Source organism: Prionailurus viverrinus, chromosome C1 (assembly GCF_022837055.1).
Source record: "Prionailurus viverrinus isolate Anna chromosome C1, UM_Priviv_1.0, whole genome shotgun sequence".
NCBI classification, from domain to species: domain Eukaryota; kingdom Metazoa; phylum Chordata; class Mammalia; order Carnivora; family Felidae; genus Prionailurus; species Prionailurus viverrinus.
In genome coordinates this window covers 194,815,286-194,831,429 of record NC_062568.1, presented here as the reverse complement: position 1 = coordinate 194,831,429, position 16,144 = coordinate 194,815,286, and the positions used below count along the sequence as shown (strand labels likewise).

The 16,144-nt window shown below is 47.9% G+C and overlaps 2 protein-coding genes across 9 annotated transcripts in view; both read left to right on the top strand.

Annotated features, from left to right (window-relative positions):
- Positions 1 to 12,955, top strand: part of CEP85 (centrosomal protein 85) — a 35,150-nt gene extending 22,195 nt beyond the window's left edge. For 5 of the 8 annotated variants that reach the window (XM_047873740.1, XM_047873742.1, XM_047873739.1 and 2 more), the window contains 8 exons: positions 216 to 401; positions 4,102 to 4,254; positions 4,481 to 4,632; positions 5,773 to 5,887; positions 7,002 to 7,052; positions 9,426 to 9,533; positions 10,661 to 10,886; positions 11,257 to 12,955. In XM_047873740.1, the coding sequence (XP_047729696.1) occupies positions 216 to 401; positions 4,102 to 4,254; positions 4,481 to 4,632; positions 5,773 to 5,887; positions 7,002 to 7,052; positions 9,426 to 9,533; positions 10,661 to 10,886; positions 11,257 to 11,417 (1,152 nt within the window). In that variant the 3' untranslated portion in view covers positions 11,418 to 12,955. The other 3 variants (XM_047873746.1, XM_047873745.1, XM_047873744.1) reach the window with 3 other exon arrangements.
- Positions 12,956 to 14,150: 1,195 nt separating this feature from the next.
- Positions 14,151 to 15,667, top strand: SH3BGRL3 (SH3 domain binding glutamate rich protein like 3). Its single transcript, XM_047873755.1, has 3 exons — positions 14,151 to 14,331; positions 14,949 to 15,116; positions 15,237 to 15,667. The coding sequence occupies exons 1-3, from the start codon at positions 14,284 to 14,286 to the stop codon at positions 15,300 to 15,302; spliced, it is 282 nt and encodes a 93-aa protein (XP_047729711.1). The 5' UTR covers positions 14,151 to 14,283; the 3' UTR covers positions 15,303 to 15,667.
- The last annotated feature ends 477 nt before the right edge of the window (positions 15,668 to 16,144 follow it).

Here is a 16,144-nt window from a genome sequence, read left to right as displayed (position 1 = left end):
GTTGGTGGGCTGGGAGTTGGGCTCAAGAATTTGTATCTCTGACAAATTCCCAGGTGATGCTGAAGATGTTAGTCCTAGAACCACACAGTGAGAAGCACTACTTAAAGAAATTCTTAGAGAAAGATGATATTTGACCACAAAGAATACTGAGGATAAGTAAAGTACATGGGGCTGTAAGGGTAAGGAACAGTCACATATCAAGAATCTTTATGCAGGAATTGCAGCGAGAGAACACTTTCTTACGTGCGCAGTTTGCACAGAAGACAGAAGCCCTAAGCAAAGAAAAGATGGAGCTTGAAAAGAAACTCTCTGCTTCAGAAGTTGAAATCCAGCTCATCAGAGAATCACTCAAAGTGGCATTGCAGAAGCACTCAGAGGAGGGGAAGAAACAGGAAGAAAGGGTGAGCTAAGGAGCTGGTAGCTCTCTAATTCACAAAGGAGTTGGCAGTCAGCCCTCTCCTGTCAAACCCTAAGCTGTTTCTGGCCCCCATTCTTGGAACTAGGAGGAGCCAACTGGGTAAGATCTTACACTGACTTTTCATGCAGGACTGGTCTACTGGAAATGGCACCTCTCCTTTTTGCTTATCTCCACAAAAGTACCACAGACAAAGTCCCTCACTACCCCAGGTCGTGATAGGCCCCCAGGTGGCTTGGGTAGAAAACCAGCCTGGGCAGTCATACCAGATGGTACTGTTGCAAGTGTTTAAACACCTGTGGTAAATTTATATCATTCAGCCTGGTTTTTCCTTATTCTGCCTAAAAAGTAGAGAAGAATTCCATGTGTGCAGCCAGTTTGGGAATTTTTACATTTGTGCTAGTGCTCTTAGAATTGCCTTAGAGTGGGGCGCCTGGGTGCCTGGCTCAGTTCGTTAAGCATCCATCTCTTGATTTCAGCTCAGGTCATGATCTCATGGTTCATGAGATCAAGCCCTGTGTTGTTGGGCTCTGTGCTGACAGCACAGAGCCAACTTGGGATTCATTCTCCCTCCCCCTCCCCCTCCCCCATCTCCTTCTCCCTCTCCCTCCTTCTCCCTGCCCCTCCCCTGCTTGTGTTCTCTCTGTGTCTCAAAATAAATAAACATTAAAAAACAAAACAAAGAATTGCCTTAGGCCAAGATTGGTCATCATAGAAGGAGCCAATTTAAAATCTTTGCTTCTGTTCACAGTTTGCTCTAATGCAGATGTTCTTGGGGGACCAGTTTAATAATGTTTAGTTCTGGTCCACTTGCATCAAAATCAACTAGATCAGTGCTTCTTAAACTTTAATGTGCCTAAGAATCACTGGGTGATCTTGTTTAAAATACAGATCCAGGGGCGCCTGGGTGGCTCAGTTGGTTGAGCGTCTGACTTCAGCTCAGGTCATGATCTCCCAGTCTGTGGGTTTGAGCCTCACTTCGGGCTCTGTGCTGACCGCTTGCTCAGAGCCTGGAGCCTGCTTCTGATTCTGTGTCTCCCTCTCTCTCTGTCCCTCCCCCGCTCATGCGCGCGCTCTCTCTCTCTCTCTCTCTCTCTGCCAAAAATAAATAAACATTAAAATTTAAAAAAATAAAAATAAAAATAAAATAAAATACAGATCCAGATTTAGTAATTCTGGGGTGGGGTGTGCCTAGGATCTTGCATTTTTAACAAGTTCCCAGGTGATGTTGGTGCCACTGGTATAGCAAGGACTTAGAGGCTTGTTAAAAAAAACTTTTAATCAAAATACGTGTATCCAAGTTGAAATAATAAAATACCAATATGTTTATAATAAATATTAGTAGCTCTGTGCCCAGCTCCACTCCACAAAGATTTCTACCCTTAACTCTTCTTTTCTCTATATTTCTGAGTATATTCCTGAGATTTTTGCTCGTTTTGTCTCATGGATGCAATATCTTCTCTCTCTGATAATACTGATTATAATTTTGGCATGTCTACATCTGCTTATAGTATTGTTTCTTGTTTTTTTCAGAACCTTTTATTTTGTTTTGGTGTCTTTCATGTCAGAGGCTTAGTGATCCTTGAATGAATGGGCACTTCTGTTTAAGAATGAAGTATTTAAAAATTGGATAGAAGCTCTAGCTTCATGATAGTTGACTGGTGGAGTTCACTATAGGATGATCAGACTTGGACTACCTTCTCTCTCGAGGACCCTCAAATATTAGTATCTGAGTATCTTACCTCACTCTCTCCAGAAAAGAATCTTCAGCCTCCTGCCTAGTTGTGAGGCTAGGGACAGGAATGCTTTTGGCTTTTAGGATCTCAATACTGAGAAGGAGATTAGGCTTAGAGTCCCACAGTTCTCTATATAGATTTTTACTTATACTTCCTTACAACCCAGTGCTGCACGCTCTGCTGTGACTGATATCCTTGAGTCTGGAATCTCTCTGATTTCTCTGGAGAATAAATCTGCAGTCTCCTATTGGGGAAACTTAGGGTGAAAATGGTATCCAGCTAACCTGTATATAGACTTCCAATGAGTGCCCTATTTTTCAGATCTATGGCTGATACCTGCCTCAGATGTACCTGGTGCTTTGAGTTGAGAAGTTCTGGGAGGGTGTGAAGGGCACATTGTTCTCCAAATTGTCTGTAATGCCCACTGTGGTTATAACTCTTTGAGTAATTTATCCCCTGTCCACTTTCATCTTCTGTAAACACGTTGAAATCTCTCATATACTTTTATCTCTTCCTCTATTAGCTTTTTAAAATTAGTACTCTAATTTCCTTCCTGTCATTTGAGAGATGTTTTAGAAGAAGAGATAAAGGTCTTTGGGTAATCCACCACTTTTTTAAATTCAGAGTTGGTTATCAGCATTTTCAATAAGTTTCCCAGCTGAGTCTGATGCATATTAAAATGTGAGACTCACTGGTTTAGAGCTTGAAAGGGTAGAGATTATACCTGGGATAAAGCCTTTGGCTGATTTTCAGGGATCCACTCTTAGTACTTTCTTACCTTTGGATTAAATTAGGTCTGTGTCTCCTTTTGACATCAGTAGATATGCCTTACTTTTTCTCTACTTTCTCTAGCATCCTTTTTTCATAAGCCAAAGAAAAAACCATAATAGTGGAGAAAAAGTGTACATTCAGCAAATCTTGGTTGAGTGCCCACTTTGTGCCAAGCACTGAGCTATGGCTTTTATGTGTGGGGGCTATAATAATAAGCAAAATGGACACAGCTCCTCCTTTCAAGAAGTTTACAGTCTCATTAGCCCTTCCAGATGATTGCTTAGCTTTAAATCACATGTTCTGTTCAGGGAAGAAAGCATTACCTATTTCACTGGAACAGACCAGACCACTATGAATAACAAAGATGCTCATATTGTTTGGCAAATCCTAAGAGTATAGAAGTTTTTTCCCAGAACCCCAGGACAAAAACCAGATGGATTCTTTATTACAGGCATACCTTGTTTTATTGTGCTTCACTTTATCGTGTGTCTCAAATACTGCATTTTTTACAAATTGAAGATTTGTGGCAACCCTGCCTTGATAAAAATCTTTTGGTGCCATTTTTCCAACAGCATTTGCTTATTTCATGTCTCTGTGTTATATTTTGGTGATTCTTGCAGTATTTCAAACTTTCTCATTATGATTATGTTTGTTTTAGTGACCTGTGATCTGTGATTAAGACTTGCTGAAAGCTCAGATGATGATCAGCATATTTTAGCAATAAAGTATATTTTAATTAAGACATGTACATTGTTTTTTAGACACAATGCTATTGCACACCTCATAGACTACAGTGTAGTGTAAACATAACTTTTATGTGAACTAGGAAACCAAAAAATTCATTTGACGTGTTTTATTGTGATACTCACTTTATTGCAGTGGTCTGGAACCAAACCTGCAGTGTCACCCAGGTATGCCTGTATGTAGAAGTGCTACCAGTTTTTAAAAACTCCCCAAGGAGCCCTTCTTCCCTACCCTTGATTGGAACGTTCAGGTGTGTTAACTCTGCAGTTTATGCCCTAATTTCAAATGGCAAAATTTGAACAGCTCCCTGTCTTCATTGTAGTAGAACGACATTTACAGCTCTAAGGGCAGAGACAATGGTCATTTCAGAAAAAAAGGTGATGTTCAGAGTCCTAGAGGAGTCAGTGGAGACAGATTCTTGACTTCTTTCCTTAGGTCAAGGGTCGTGATAAACATATCAATAATTTGAAAAAGAAATGTCAGAAGGAATCAGAGCAGAACCGGGAGAAGCAGCAGCGTATTGAGACCTTGGAGCGTTACCTGGCTGACCTGCCCACCCTGGAAGATCATCAGAAGCAGAGCCAGCAGGTAGCAGCAATGTCTGGGCATACCTGGGGCTAGCAAGGAGTGGCCAAGCAGGGGGACTTCCTCAGCCTCTGCTGTATGCAGTTACCCTGTGGCTTCCTAAAGGAAAAACCCAAAGGAGTCAAGTCCAGACTCACATCTGTCCAATTTGCAATTGGACTGCACATTTTTTTGAGATACGCAGTATTCCTTGGCTTATTGACCGAAAGTATGGGATCCTGTCTCTCAGCTTAAGGATTCTGAATTGAAGAGTACAGAGCTGCAGGAGAGAGTAACCGAGCTGGAGAGTTTGCTGGAGGAAACCCAGGCAGCCTGCAGAGAGAAGGAGGGTCAACTGGAAAGCCTGAGACAGAGAGGAGCAGAATTCTCCAGTAGACATAGGTAAATAAATACCCTTGTGTATTTGAGGAAAGGAGTGGAGAGTTAGGTCTATCCTACTTACTACCTGTGTGACTTAGAGCAAATCACTTTACTTTTCTAAGCTCTGTTTCTTTGGAATATGAATAATAGGATAGCTGCTTATGGGCAAGGAATAGGTCTTTGAGATGGAGAGTGGAGGGTGTAGTAGTGCAGTGGGGGTTTGTCATTATATCCTTTGGAAGGTCCAACCCAGTGCCTGGCATAATAATAATAATAATAATAATAATAATAATGGATAGTAATCCTTGAGTATGTATGTGTTGAGCGAAGGGAACTACTTTATATACTGGGAAATTAGTTAACTGTATATTTGCAAAAGCAGATCCTGATGTTAAGGGTGGAGGGTGGGGGGTGATCTACATTTTGAACCTTGTAAGCTAAAGGCTACTAGGAACATCTGTTTCTCTTCAGCCCTAGGGATTGTTCTCGATTGCCACAACAGGTTCTAAGAACAAAACAAGATGCCATAATGTACTCTCAGGGTATTTTGAGAGCCTCTTCCATATCAGTTGCAGTTTCTGAAAATGTGATGGCTGTGTTTCGACAGCCTCTTGGACCAAATCCAGTTTCTAATGGGATGGATTGGATTTCTCATCCCAAATTCAACCATAGTGACCCTGTTGTTTGTCTCAGCAGATGAGCCATAATGAAAGTGATTGTGGGGATCCATTGGAGGAGACCTTCGGTTGGAGTCAGAAGAGAGGTTGGGGTCAAAGTTGACCCTGCCCCAGACTATGTGTGCCAAGAAAAAAAGATTTTGTTTTCCAAAATTTCTACAGTATACATGTATGACTTTTATAATCTAAATACATGTGATGAGTGTTTATTTTTAAATATCAAAACAAATATAAAAGAGCATTGGGCAGGTAGAGAATTGGTGGAAGAGTGGATAGATGCTGGCCTCTAGGGAAGAGAACTAACATACGCTAGGCAACTTGTGTGTGGTACACCCTATGTTACAACAGACCTAACACGTTATCCCCAGATATGGCTTGGAAAGGCCTGAGTGTCTTACCCCAAACGTACAATAAATAATAGAATCAGGAGTCAAAGCCACATCTGCCTGACTTCAAAATTCTTAAAGAGGCCACTGTCTTTCAGCCTGCAAGATAAGCAGTGTGTGGAGGAGGCCAGTGGAGAAGGTCCAGCCCAACAGGGAGAAGGTCCAAAAGTGGAAATGGAGTCCTGGCAGAAAGAATGTGATTCCCTCCGAAAGGTGACTGAGTGTGTCCAGGCTGTAATAGAGGGCAGGCTGAGAAGGAAGAGAAGATTGTGTACTGGGAAGGAACCATGAATTTCTGGCCCTGGGCCACCTAAGATGCATTACCCAGAACTTCCCTCTCTTTTCTGAGAAGTCACCCCTGCATAATAAGTTTGCATTTTAGATATTTATTCTTACAACAGGCAAGCAGAATTAGGAGAGGATATGCTTTTGAACATCCAAACTAGATGCTCCAAAATGGTACATTGATGCTTGGTGCACTTCATTCATGGCTTAGGCCCCACACAGAACCTCTTGCATTGGGCAGAGTTCTAACTGGCAAAGTGGCCCTAATTTAGCAGAGAAGAAAGAGTCCAAACCTATTAGTGAGACTGATAGGTAGGTTAAAAAAAAAAAAAAAGACCCAGAGGGGCACCTGGGTGGCTCAGTTGTTTAAGTGTCCGACTCTTGATCTCAGTTCAGGTCATGATCTTTCAGCTCATCAGATTGAGCCCCGCTTGCGCTCTGTGCTGACAGCACAGAGCCTGCTTGGGATTCTCTCTCTATCCCCCCGCTCTCTGCCCCTCCCCTACTTGCTCTCTCAAAATAAATAAATATACCCCAGAAATGGTTCAGAGAATACCTGAGGTCTCAAAGGACAGGAAATGGCCTATTCGTGGTCTCTCCTTGAACAGCCTTGTGACCAAAGCTATAAATAATAGCATTCATCACAGCTCTGGATAGGCCAGACTTCATTAAACTGAATTTTTGGTCCTGTCCTCTACTAAAGAACTAAAATGTACACTGGTTATATATAAAGTTTATTCTACTGGCCCACAGTTATCCGAGTGAATTCCCCACTTCCTCCCAGTAGTGGTCATAGTCCACATTACATTCCTATTTAAACCTCTCTGTGAGTAGAGTGCAGAAGTGTGAAGCTAGCTAGCTAGGATAGGGAATCTGGGTTTTTTTCTGTAAGTAGAGCTAAATTGCTTTCACCCTGGTTTCACTATTGATTGGCTATAGCCACAGTGGCACTAATAGACCATAGATCCTGATGTAGCCTCTTGCCCTCTGACCTTACCATCAGCCTGTGCTTATAGCCTTCCTTGATAACTTTGCCTTTCAGATTGTGGAGAAGCAACAACAGAAGATGGATCAGCTGCGTTCACAAGTACAGGTGAGCTGGTGTCCTTATGACACGGTGAGCAGGACTTGATGGAATCTCTAGAATTCGGCCAACTCTATATTCTGTGTCATACAATTTGCTCAGTGTTAGGAGTATAGCAAGAATGAGACCCAATCAGTGCTTTTAGCCTACAATCTTGTGGGGAAGAGGTTTTAGCACAGTATTATGAGAACAATGTCCTTGCTGCTTTGGGGGAGCACAGAAGAGTCAGTGAGAGCAGGGCAGGTTAAGGAAGGGTTTCTGGAGATCATGAGCCTGGAACAAGGAGGAAAAGTTAGCTAGGCAAAGAAGAGCTGAATACTTTGGTTTTAGAATTCCAGATAGAAGGAATAGCACACGGAGCGCTTGGGTGGCTCGTTCGGTTAAGAGTCCAACTCAATTTTGGCTCAGGTCACGATCTCACAGTTCGTGGGCTCAATCCCTACATCGGGCTCCATACTGACAGTGCGACTAGAATGTAATTTAGGTGTGAGGTAGTCAGATTTGCAACTCAGGCTTGAGTGTGGAAAGATTGGCACTTGGAGAGAAACAAGGCTGGAGGCTGGTGGATTATTGCAGAAATCCTGGTGAGAGATGATGAAGGAACCTGGCAGCATAGCAAGGAGAAGAAGCTGTGAGGGACAGATTCAAGTGAATTTTAAGAAGTGGAATTAAGAGGAATCAGTGACTGACAAGATGTAGGGGGTTAGAGAATAAGGAAAAACTAAAGACAACTCCTGGTTTCTATTTTGGGCCAGAGTAGGGAGGTGTCCTTAATTGGGTTCTCCAAAAAACCCTAGGTAAAGCAGGTGCACTCAGGTTCTCTTTGGACTCCAAAAGAGGTTTTCTCATCAAAACTGTGAAATGCACTCACTCTGAGAGCAGCTCAAAGCTGCAGTCCTGCCTTTGCCATCATGTAGGTTGGGCTACGTCTGTCTAGTTCCCCTATTTCAAGTCCTATAAGAAGATAGTCAAGCCTAGTGAGTGTTTATATCCGTTTAAAATCCCAGGTTCCTAGTAGAGCTTTTAATGTGTCTCAAATACATACCCTGAAACCCTCAGCTCTCAAAAAGGTTGAAAAAGCCCAACTTTTTTTTAATATATATATATTTTTTAAATATTTTATTTATATTTAAGAGAGAGTGTGTGAGTGGGAGAGGGACAGAGAGATGGAGAGATAATCTGAAGCAGGTGCCAGGCTCTGAGTTGTCAGCACAGAGCCCAATGCAGGGTTCAAACTCACGAGCTGCAAGATCATGACCTGAGCCAAAGTAAGATGCTCAACCAACTGAGCCACCCAGGCGCCCCACAAAAGTCCCACCTTTTACATTTACCCATGATGAAACTTCTCAGGCAAATTAAAATATCAGATGAATTTGCTGGAATCAAGTAGATTCAAAACTGTCACCTTGGGTATTTCATGGTGATGAGATGTTCTCCTTTGGCAGTTTTTTTATTAATACAAAATGGGAAAATTCAGAAAAATTTTAAATACTTTATTCAAATAAGTTTCAAAATTGGGGGAGGGGAGTTGGAATGAATAGAATGAGAGGCAAAAAATAACAAACATAAATACCTCCCTCTCCCTGACCCTGACCATCCCTACACACACACTCTCTCTCTCTCTCCCTCCCTCTCCCCCTCTCCCTCCTAACTAGATTAGGTGACTGTGGGAGCACTCCTACCCCTTATCTCTGTCAGAAGCATTTAATACACAGTATTCTCAAGGGCTTTGGCTGTGGGCTCCTCAAAGACTGGTATTGTTTGGTATTCTTTTCAGTATCCTCAGTGCCTGTCACAGTGTTCAGTAAGTACTGAACTCAACTGAATAGACATTTCTTGCCCTCAAGAAAGTTATGGAGAGGGGGGGAACCATGTGCACTGCCAACAAGTGTACTCATGAGCCATGATGGAAGTATGAGTAGCAGAGCAAGAGTAGGATTAATAGAATCTGATTTGCGGATTAAGGAAGGCTCAGGTGGGCCTTGAAGGTTTCCTGGGTTGTAGAGCAGAAGAGTAGCCTAGACAAAGGGGAAGGAGAGTGAGCAAGTTTGGAGCTGGAGCCTTTGGGAATGAAGGCTGTGCAGTCATTTGATGTGGCTGGAGTAGAGGCTGTGTGGAAGGTGAAAAGAGATGTGGCTAGAAAAGTAGGTAAGGGCCAGACTAGTCTGGAATGCCCTGCTGAGGAGCTGACCTCTAATTGGTCAGCAACTATAGGAGGGTTTCAAAGGGAAGTAGCAGATCAGGGCTTTTCTAAGATAATCTCTAAGCCGTGTATGGGCAGGGTAGGGCTTTACTATATAGTCCAGGCCAGAGGTGACATGGTCTAAACCAGATTTGTTACTCCTCATATGCAATCCTACCACTCCTTGCCCTGGGATTCAGAGCCTAGAGCAGGAGGTGGCTCAGGAAGAAGGAGCAAGCCAGGCCCTGAAAGAGGAGGCCCAGCGGAGGGAGACAGCCCTGCAGCAGCTTCGCACAGCCGTGAAAGAGGTGAGCAGCAGCATCTGGGCCTCGTGGTACTGCCTCTACAAGCCTGATTTCTCAGTGTACCTTCCCCATCTCTACTCCCACAAGAGCCCTCATGTTTGAGAGGTCCCTGCTGAACAACTGTTTTTGACAGAAGAATGGAAAGGGATGCCGCATCATCCTTTCTGTTAAAGGTCGTAATCCCATCTTAGGCCATATTTACCCAGGAATGTGTTTTGGATGCAAGAAGTCAGTCTCTCTCCCTTTGTTTTCCTTTAGCCACAGGTTTGTGGGGTTGGGGAGGAAGGGTTCAAGAAGACTGAGAGCTCAGTGGTCCTCATGGAGTATACAGAGCTGTCAGCAAGGGGTGACCAGGTTCACTGACCTAGGAAGGAGTCTCTCAGAGCTGGGATTGTCACATGGCCCAGTGTACGTGAAAGGCTGGGACTGGAGGAAGAACTCTATTCAGTGTTTTTAAAACAGAATAGAGGGAGGGAGGGGAAAATGGGTTAAGCTGTTCAGGGAGAGAGAGAGAGAAGGAGACACAGACATACATGAATAGCTGGTCTTTGTAGAAAAGCCTGATTCTACTGAGGTGAAGGTGTAAAAATGCAAGCAGGGCACATTCCAGTGCTGTGTCCTCCAGGTTCCTAGCTCCCTCAGGCCCCCACCCAGTGGCCCCTAGCTGTATTGTTGTCTTTCTTGCCCCCTTTATTCCTCTGACACACTCTGATCAGGCTGGCTGGTGGCCACTTTTGTCAGGGTGGCAGGGAGAGATTGAAACCAGTGTCTCCTCAGATTTCACAGTTCACGTTAAGCCTCCTCTAATAGCCTGGTTAACAGAGTTGGCTGAGGGACTGCCTTCAGATAGAGTTCCGAGGGGCGGGAGTATCTTCTCTGGTTCCTGAACAGAAACCTGGAGGCTGATGACTCAGAGTCTGCTGGGGAAGACTCCAGTACTGGAACCCTATGGGCCTGACCTACCTGCAGGAGAACTTAGGCCCAGTTTTGGGAATAGGGGGAGTGCTAAGCCTGTTGGTAGTGGTGGAGAGGGGGCGATATCCCCTGTGACTCGTGTATTCACGTACATGTATAAATAGTCTGCCCTTCCCTGGGCTTGGGTTAATGTGTTTGCCCATCTGTCGGCTCAGCTTTCAGTACAGAACCAGGACCTGATCGAGAAGAATCTGACACTCCAGGAACACCTGCGTCAAGCCCAACCAGGGTCTCCATCTTCACCAGATACAGCCCAGCTGGCATTTGAACTGCACCAGGAGTTGGCCAGTTGCCTTCAAGATCTGCAGGCTGTCTGTAGCATTGTGACCCAGAGGGCCCAGGGCCATGACCCCAATCTCTCCCTGCTCCTGGGCATTCACTGTGAGTCCTCAGGCCAGTCTGGGACACAGGAGAGAGTGGCTTTCATTCTTCTGTCACCCCCATCCAATTTTCCCATCCTTTGTGTGATCAAGGCTCTGTAGACCTGGTCACTGCCCCTGGGAGTTTATGTGTTTTGCAAAGTAGATACTCAGTAAATCTGTTTTGGAAACAGTCATCCTTATGGGTACTTGAATGCGGGACAAACAGAAAATGGCCCTTAGCAAGTTTTCAGCCCACTATCCCCATCTGCTTTTTTAAAAACATGTGTTTTAAGACCATGGGTCTCAAAGTACTGCGTATCCATACCACCCCCTCCATTGAAAGCATCTCCTGACTCACTAACATTCTCTTGAAATGCTCTTCTCCCCAGCTGCACAGCACCCAGGGATTCAACTAGATTTGCAGAAGCCAGATGTGATCAGGAGGAAACTAGAAGAGGTTCAACAGCTGCGCCGTGACATCGAGGACTTAAGGACCACCATGTCAGACAGATATGCCCAGGATATGGGAGAAAACTGTGTCACTCAGTGAGGAATGCTGGGGGTGGCATAGACTCCGTTCCCCCAGGGAAGATCTGGTCTGCTGAGAGCCCAGTCTTGCAGGTCCTGCCCTGACAATCTCTTGCCTCCTATTTGCTGCTATTCCCAGAGAGAAGGGATGGAGGGGGGTAAGAACCTGCATCTGGGGCCAAGGGCTGATTAAGGAACTGTGCCTGCCCTGCCCCACACTGGCTTTGCCTTGTTGGATTGCATTTGTCCTGTCATACTGATTTACCCTTTGAGGGTGAGTTACTAATTAACTTTTGCAGGTTAACTGATAAGTCCTCACAGACTGTTCCCAGCCCCAGGCTGACGTCAAAGGTAAACAGGCTGCTCACTTCCCTTTTCCGTCCTCTGGATGGATCCACGTTCATTCCCACTCCATACTTTGGTCCTGCTGATGTCCACTGGAAAGGCTGAGTACCAGTCACAGTGGCCATGTGAGAATTCTCAGACCAGTCGGCTAGCCTGCCTGGGATCTAAGTTGGCTTTCGGGGTATTCTTTGGCCTGGTCCCACTGCTGCTTCCTCAGGACTCTTGTTCTCACAGATGCCTCAGGGTGATCTGTTTATTAGCAAAGCACCCACTAGAATTGGCCTAGGGATTGTATCCAGGTCTCCTTAATCTGAGCTGTCATGCCATTTTACAGGATACCCCATTCTCCAGCTGCTCTGTCCCATGGGGCCCTGGCCATGTGGTTAGCACAGCTCCCTTCTCCTTTGTTCTCAGGCCATCCAGGTAGCCCCCTTGTAAACTCTTCTCTTTGGTTCTGGGTTTGGGCAGGATTTTCCCTCATATTGCCACAGGGCAACTGCCAAGTTACTCTCCTCCTCCTCCTGGGGCTGAGGCCAGAGCCCAGTCCTGATTTGTGCCTCTCTTTTGTTTAAGGGTAGGGTCCTTTCCTTTTATTGCTCTGGGGCCCCTTTGAAAGTTCAGAGTACCCGGTATAGCTTGGCTCTAAGTTCTAGCTTTCCGTATTTGCTGGGTTTTGTTTCTCTGGGGCCTTTGGGGACCCTGTGCTTTTTATTTTCTCTTGCCTCCTCATGTATGGAGCATCTCAGAACACAATTGTTTGTATCCGGTTGTTGGGCTGGCCCCAGGCCTCCTCTAGATCTGGAGCCAGGCCAAGCCAAGGCTTTGTAAGGGTATGGAGGAGCACTGAGCAGTTCAGAAGCCAGCCACTGAGTTTGTTGCTAAGCTTTGAGCTGTCAGAGAAGCATCCTGGACCTCATTCTTGGGTCTGAATGAGACTCGTTAAGTGTTTTTACAATTTTGTGTCTTATTTATGGAGTGATGTATCCCTTCCATTCAGAGCAGCCCCACCCAGCCATCCCCTCAGCCTCTGGGCTCCTTCCTGCCTCCTAAAAGCAGAGCTGCCTGGTTGGTCTCCACCCTGTGTTGGGAGCCCAGCCACCATGCTCACGGGTATTTTTCCTCAAAGTTTATAAGCAGTTATTTATATGAATCCTTGTTATGTCAACTGGTTTGTATTGCCTATTTTGATTACAAAATAAAATATTTAACAAACTCCTCAGTTTTCTATCACCATTATCACCATCCCTTACTCCACCCCTCATTTTGCCTTATTGGAACCAAGGCCCGGGTGTTTAGCCAAGTTCCCCAGACAGCAGCAAGGAGGGACCTTTGGCAGGTCCAGCCTCTCATCTGTGTTTCTACCACTTCCGCTCCTCTGGTGTTCTCTAAAGGGACAAATAAGATCTCTTCTGACACTACTTTCTATTGGGTGAAGCTGCCCTGAGTCATTGAGCAAGTCTGTCGTTGGAAAGAGTTTCAGTAAGTCTCTGAGAGGAAGTCTGCTTCTAGGTTGCTCTGAGGAAGTGGCTTCCCTGGAGCCAGGCAGGGCCCTGTTTGCCTCACGGAGCTAAGGTGGTCTTTCTGGGCTGCTATTTGAGCCCTGGGGTGGGGTGGGGGGCCTGTGAGGGCAGTCCTGGCCAACCCCAGACAGACAGCTGAGCCCAGTTTGGGCTGATGAGTCTCTCAACCCCCTGGACTTTTTCTGGGAGCAGGAGCAGCTTTAGAATGCCATCTGGGGTTGCAGTTGAGCTAGGGCCACCCTGAGACCCAGCTGTGGATCTTGAACAAGGGCGGGCCGGGCTCCCCGGAGTCCCGACCAACTGCTGCCTCCACCCGTTCTAGAGCTAGCAAACTCTTACCTTGGCCTCCATCTGGTGCCTTGAGGGTGTGGCCCTGTCTCCGGCCACCACCCTTCCTTGTCTAGACTTGCCTGAGTAGAGAGGAACTTGTGGGGAAATCTCCCAGCAGGGGCTGTCCCTGCTTTGGTGTGCCATGGGGTTAGCCATGTATGAGTGTCACCCGGGGACTGTGGGAAGGGGTCCCTTGGAGCAAGATTCCCTAGCCAAGGAACTGTAGGTTTCAAAACAGCCCAAGCCTTCAAAGCTCCAGCTGTGCCGTGCTATCGTGGCACTGAGGGTGGGTAGCTGGGTGCAGCAAACCCGGGCGACGCTGAAAAGGCCTTTGCCAAGCCGTCACCCAGGCCCTCCCTGGCCTTTCCGGCCACCAGCCCCCTCCTCCCACCTCACGCTGAACCCCAGATCAGGGAAGGCGCGGGAGGGGACGGCCTCGCGCAGCACTGGGGTCCTCGGCGCGCCCCGTCACTGAGGGGGAGGGGAGGGGGCAGCGGCGCGCGGGGCGGGGTCGCGCAGGCTCCGCCCCGGCCGCACGCCTGCCCGCGCCGCCCATTGGTCCTGAGAGCGGTGACTCGCGGGCAGAGCAGGAAGGAAACCGCTCCCGAGCGCGGCGGCGTCGTCTCCAGGCCGTGCGGCTGCCGCTACAGCCAGCCATCCGTCCGCTTGTCGGCTTGCCAGTCCACCCGCAGCATGAGCGGCCTGCGCGTCTACAGCACGTCGGTCACCGGCTCCCGCGAAGTGAGTGCACGCCCCGGGTGAAAGCTTGGGCGGCAGAGTCCGGGCGCTACGGCCCGGCGCCGGAGACCCGCCCCCAGGGCGGAGCGGGGGGCGAGAAGGTGCGGGGCTCGGCCTCCTGGGTCGAGTCCCAACGCGGGCCCCGAGTCTGTGCCTTGAACTCCTCCGTTGGGCATCCTGGATCCTTAGCAGCCCCAGGACGAGCTGCCCGCGCCCATCCCATCTCTCAGACACGCACTCTCTGCAACCCCCCTGCGACCCCGATCACGTCCTGATCGTGCTCTTCCTCTCCCCCACTTTGTGTGTACCTAGGCAGGGGTGGCCCCTTAACCTGCCTCCAAGGCCTGCCCTGCCTTCCCCTCGCTGAGTTCCTGGTTCTCTCCACTCTGAACTTTATCCCACTTCCCTTCGTTCTGACTCCCCTCCGCATGGTGGTCCCTCTTCTCATCCTGCCCCGCTGCAAACCTGACTCATCCTCCTAACTCCCTAGTGGCCAGAACCCTCGCCCAGGGTGTGGAGGGACACAAAAACTACTGGCCACAGTCCCTGTCTTTCTGCCCAGGTTTCCCCCGTAAATCCTCCAGCCTGCTCACTAACCCCTGCCCGCCCTCTACCCCCAGATCAAGTCCCAGCAGAGCGAGGTGACCCGCATCCTGGATGGGAAGCGCATCCAGTACCAGCTAGTGGACATCTCCCAGGACAACGCCCTGCGGGATGAGATGCGAGCCTTGGCGGGCAACCCCAAGGCCACCCCACCCCAGATTGTCAACGGGGACCAGTACTGTGGGGTATGAACCCCGGGGGTTGGGAGTGGGGAAGTGTAGGACTTCTGCTGACTCAAAAGTCAGTCAGACCAGGGACAAAACACCAGCACTCAGGTTGACCATCTCTCCCCTCCCCTTGCCTAGGACTATGAGCTTTTCGTGGAGGCTGTGGAACAAAACACACTGCAGGAGTTCCTGAAACTGGCCTGAGCCCACTGGACTCCATCACCACGTCCCCCCGCAGCCACCGCCGGCCATGAAGGACCTTGTGACCAACTCCCTGTCATTCCTAGCCTTCCGACCTTAGAATCTCTCCCCGCAACCCAAGCCCCCCTCCTCCCCCTCTCTAATTTAGCCCCCTCTTCTCCATTCAAAGGCAACATTCCTTACCCACTAGTCTCAGAAATTGTCTTAAGCAACAGCCCAAGTGCTGGCTGTTGTCAGCCAGGCCCTGAGGCTGCCACCCTGCCTGGCACTGGCTGATGGGCACCTTTGTGGGTTCCATTAGCCAGGGCTCTGCCAAAGGCCCCGCATTCCTTGTCCCCTAGAGACAATTAAATGTCCCATTCCACTGACACCGTGTCTGTTTGATATGGCCTGAGTCCTTGGTCTGAGCGAGGCTGGTAGATGGGATTGTCTGAGGCTGTGGTCCCACGGGCAGGTCGGTCGGGCCGTCTCCTGTGTGGCACCTCTGTGTATGATTGCGCACGTATGTGGGTGTATGTCTGGCATATGCATAACTGTGTGGACCAGCGTTTCTCCAGTGTGGGTGGGTCACTTCCTGATTCACATGCATGTGATAGTGTCCTGACACGCCCGGCTTGGTGAGTGTAGCACATCTGTATGCCTGTCGGTAATGTGACCGCGCCATGTGGCTGCCTGCCTGGGTTCCAGCATCCTGGCTAAGTATGGGCGTGTCATGGAAGTGGGTTCATGGCCACAGTTCTGCCAGTTTGGGCACAGTGGCTTTGTGCAGAATGTTGGGGAAGTGGCCACATGTGCGTGTGGTTCTCTGTGTCTGTGCACAGGGACCTGCTCGCGGCACGCTTGCA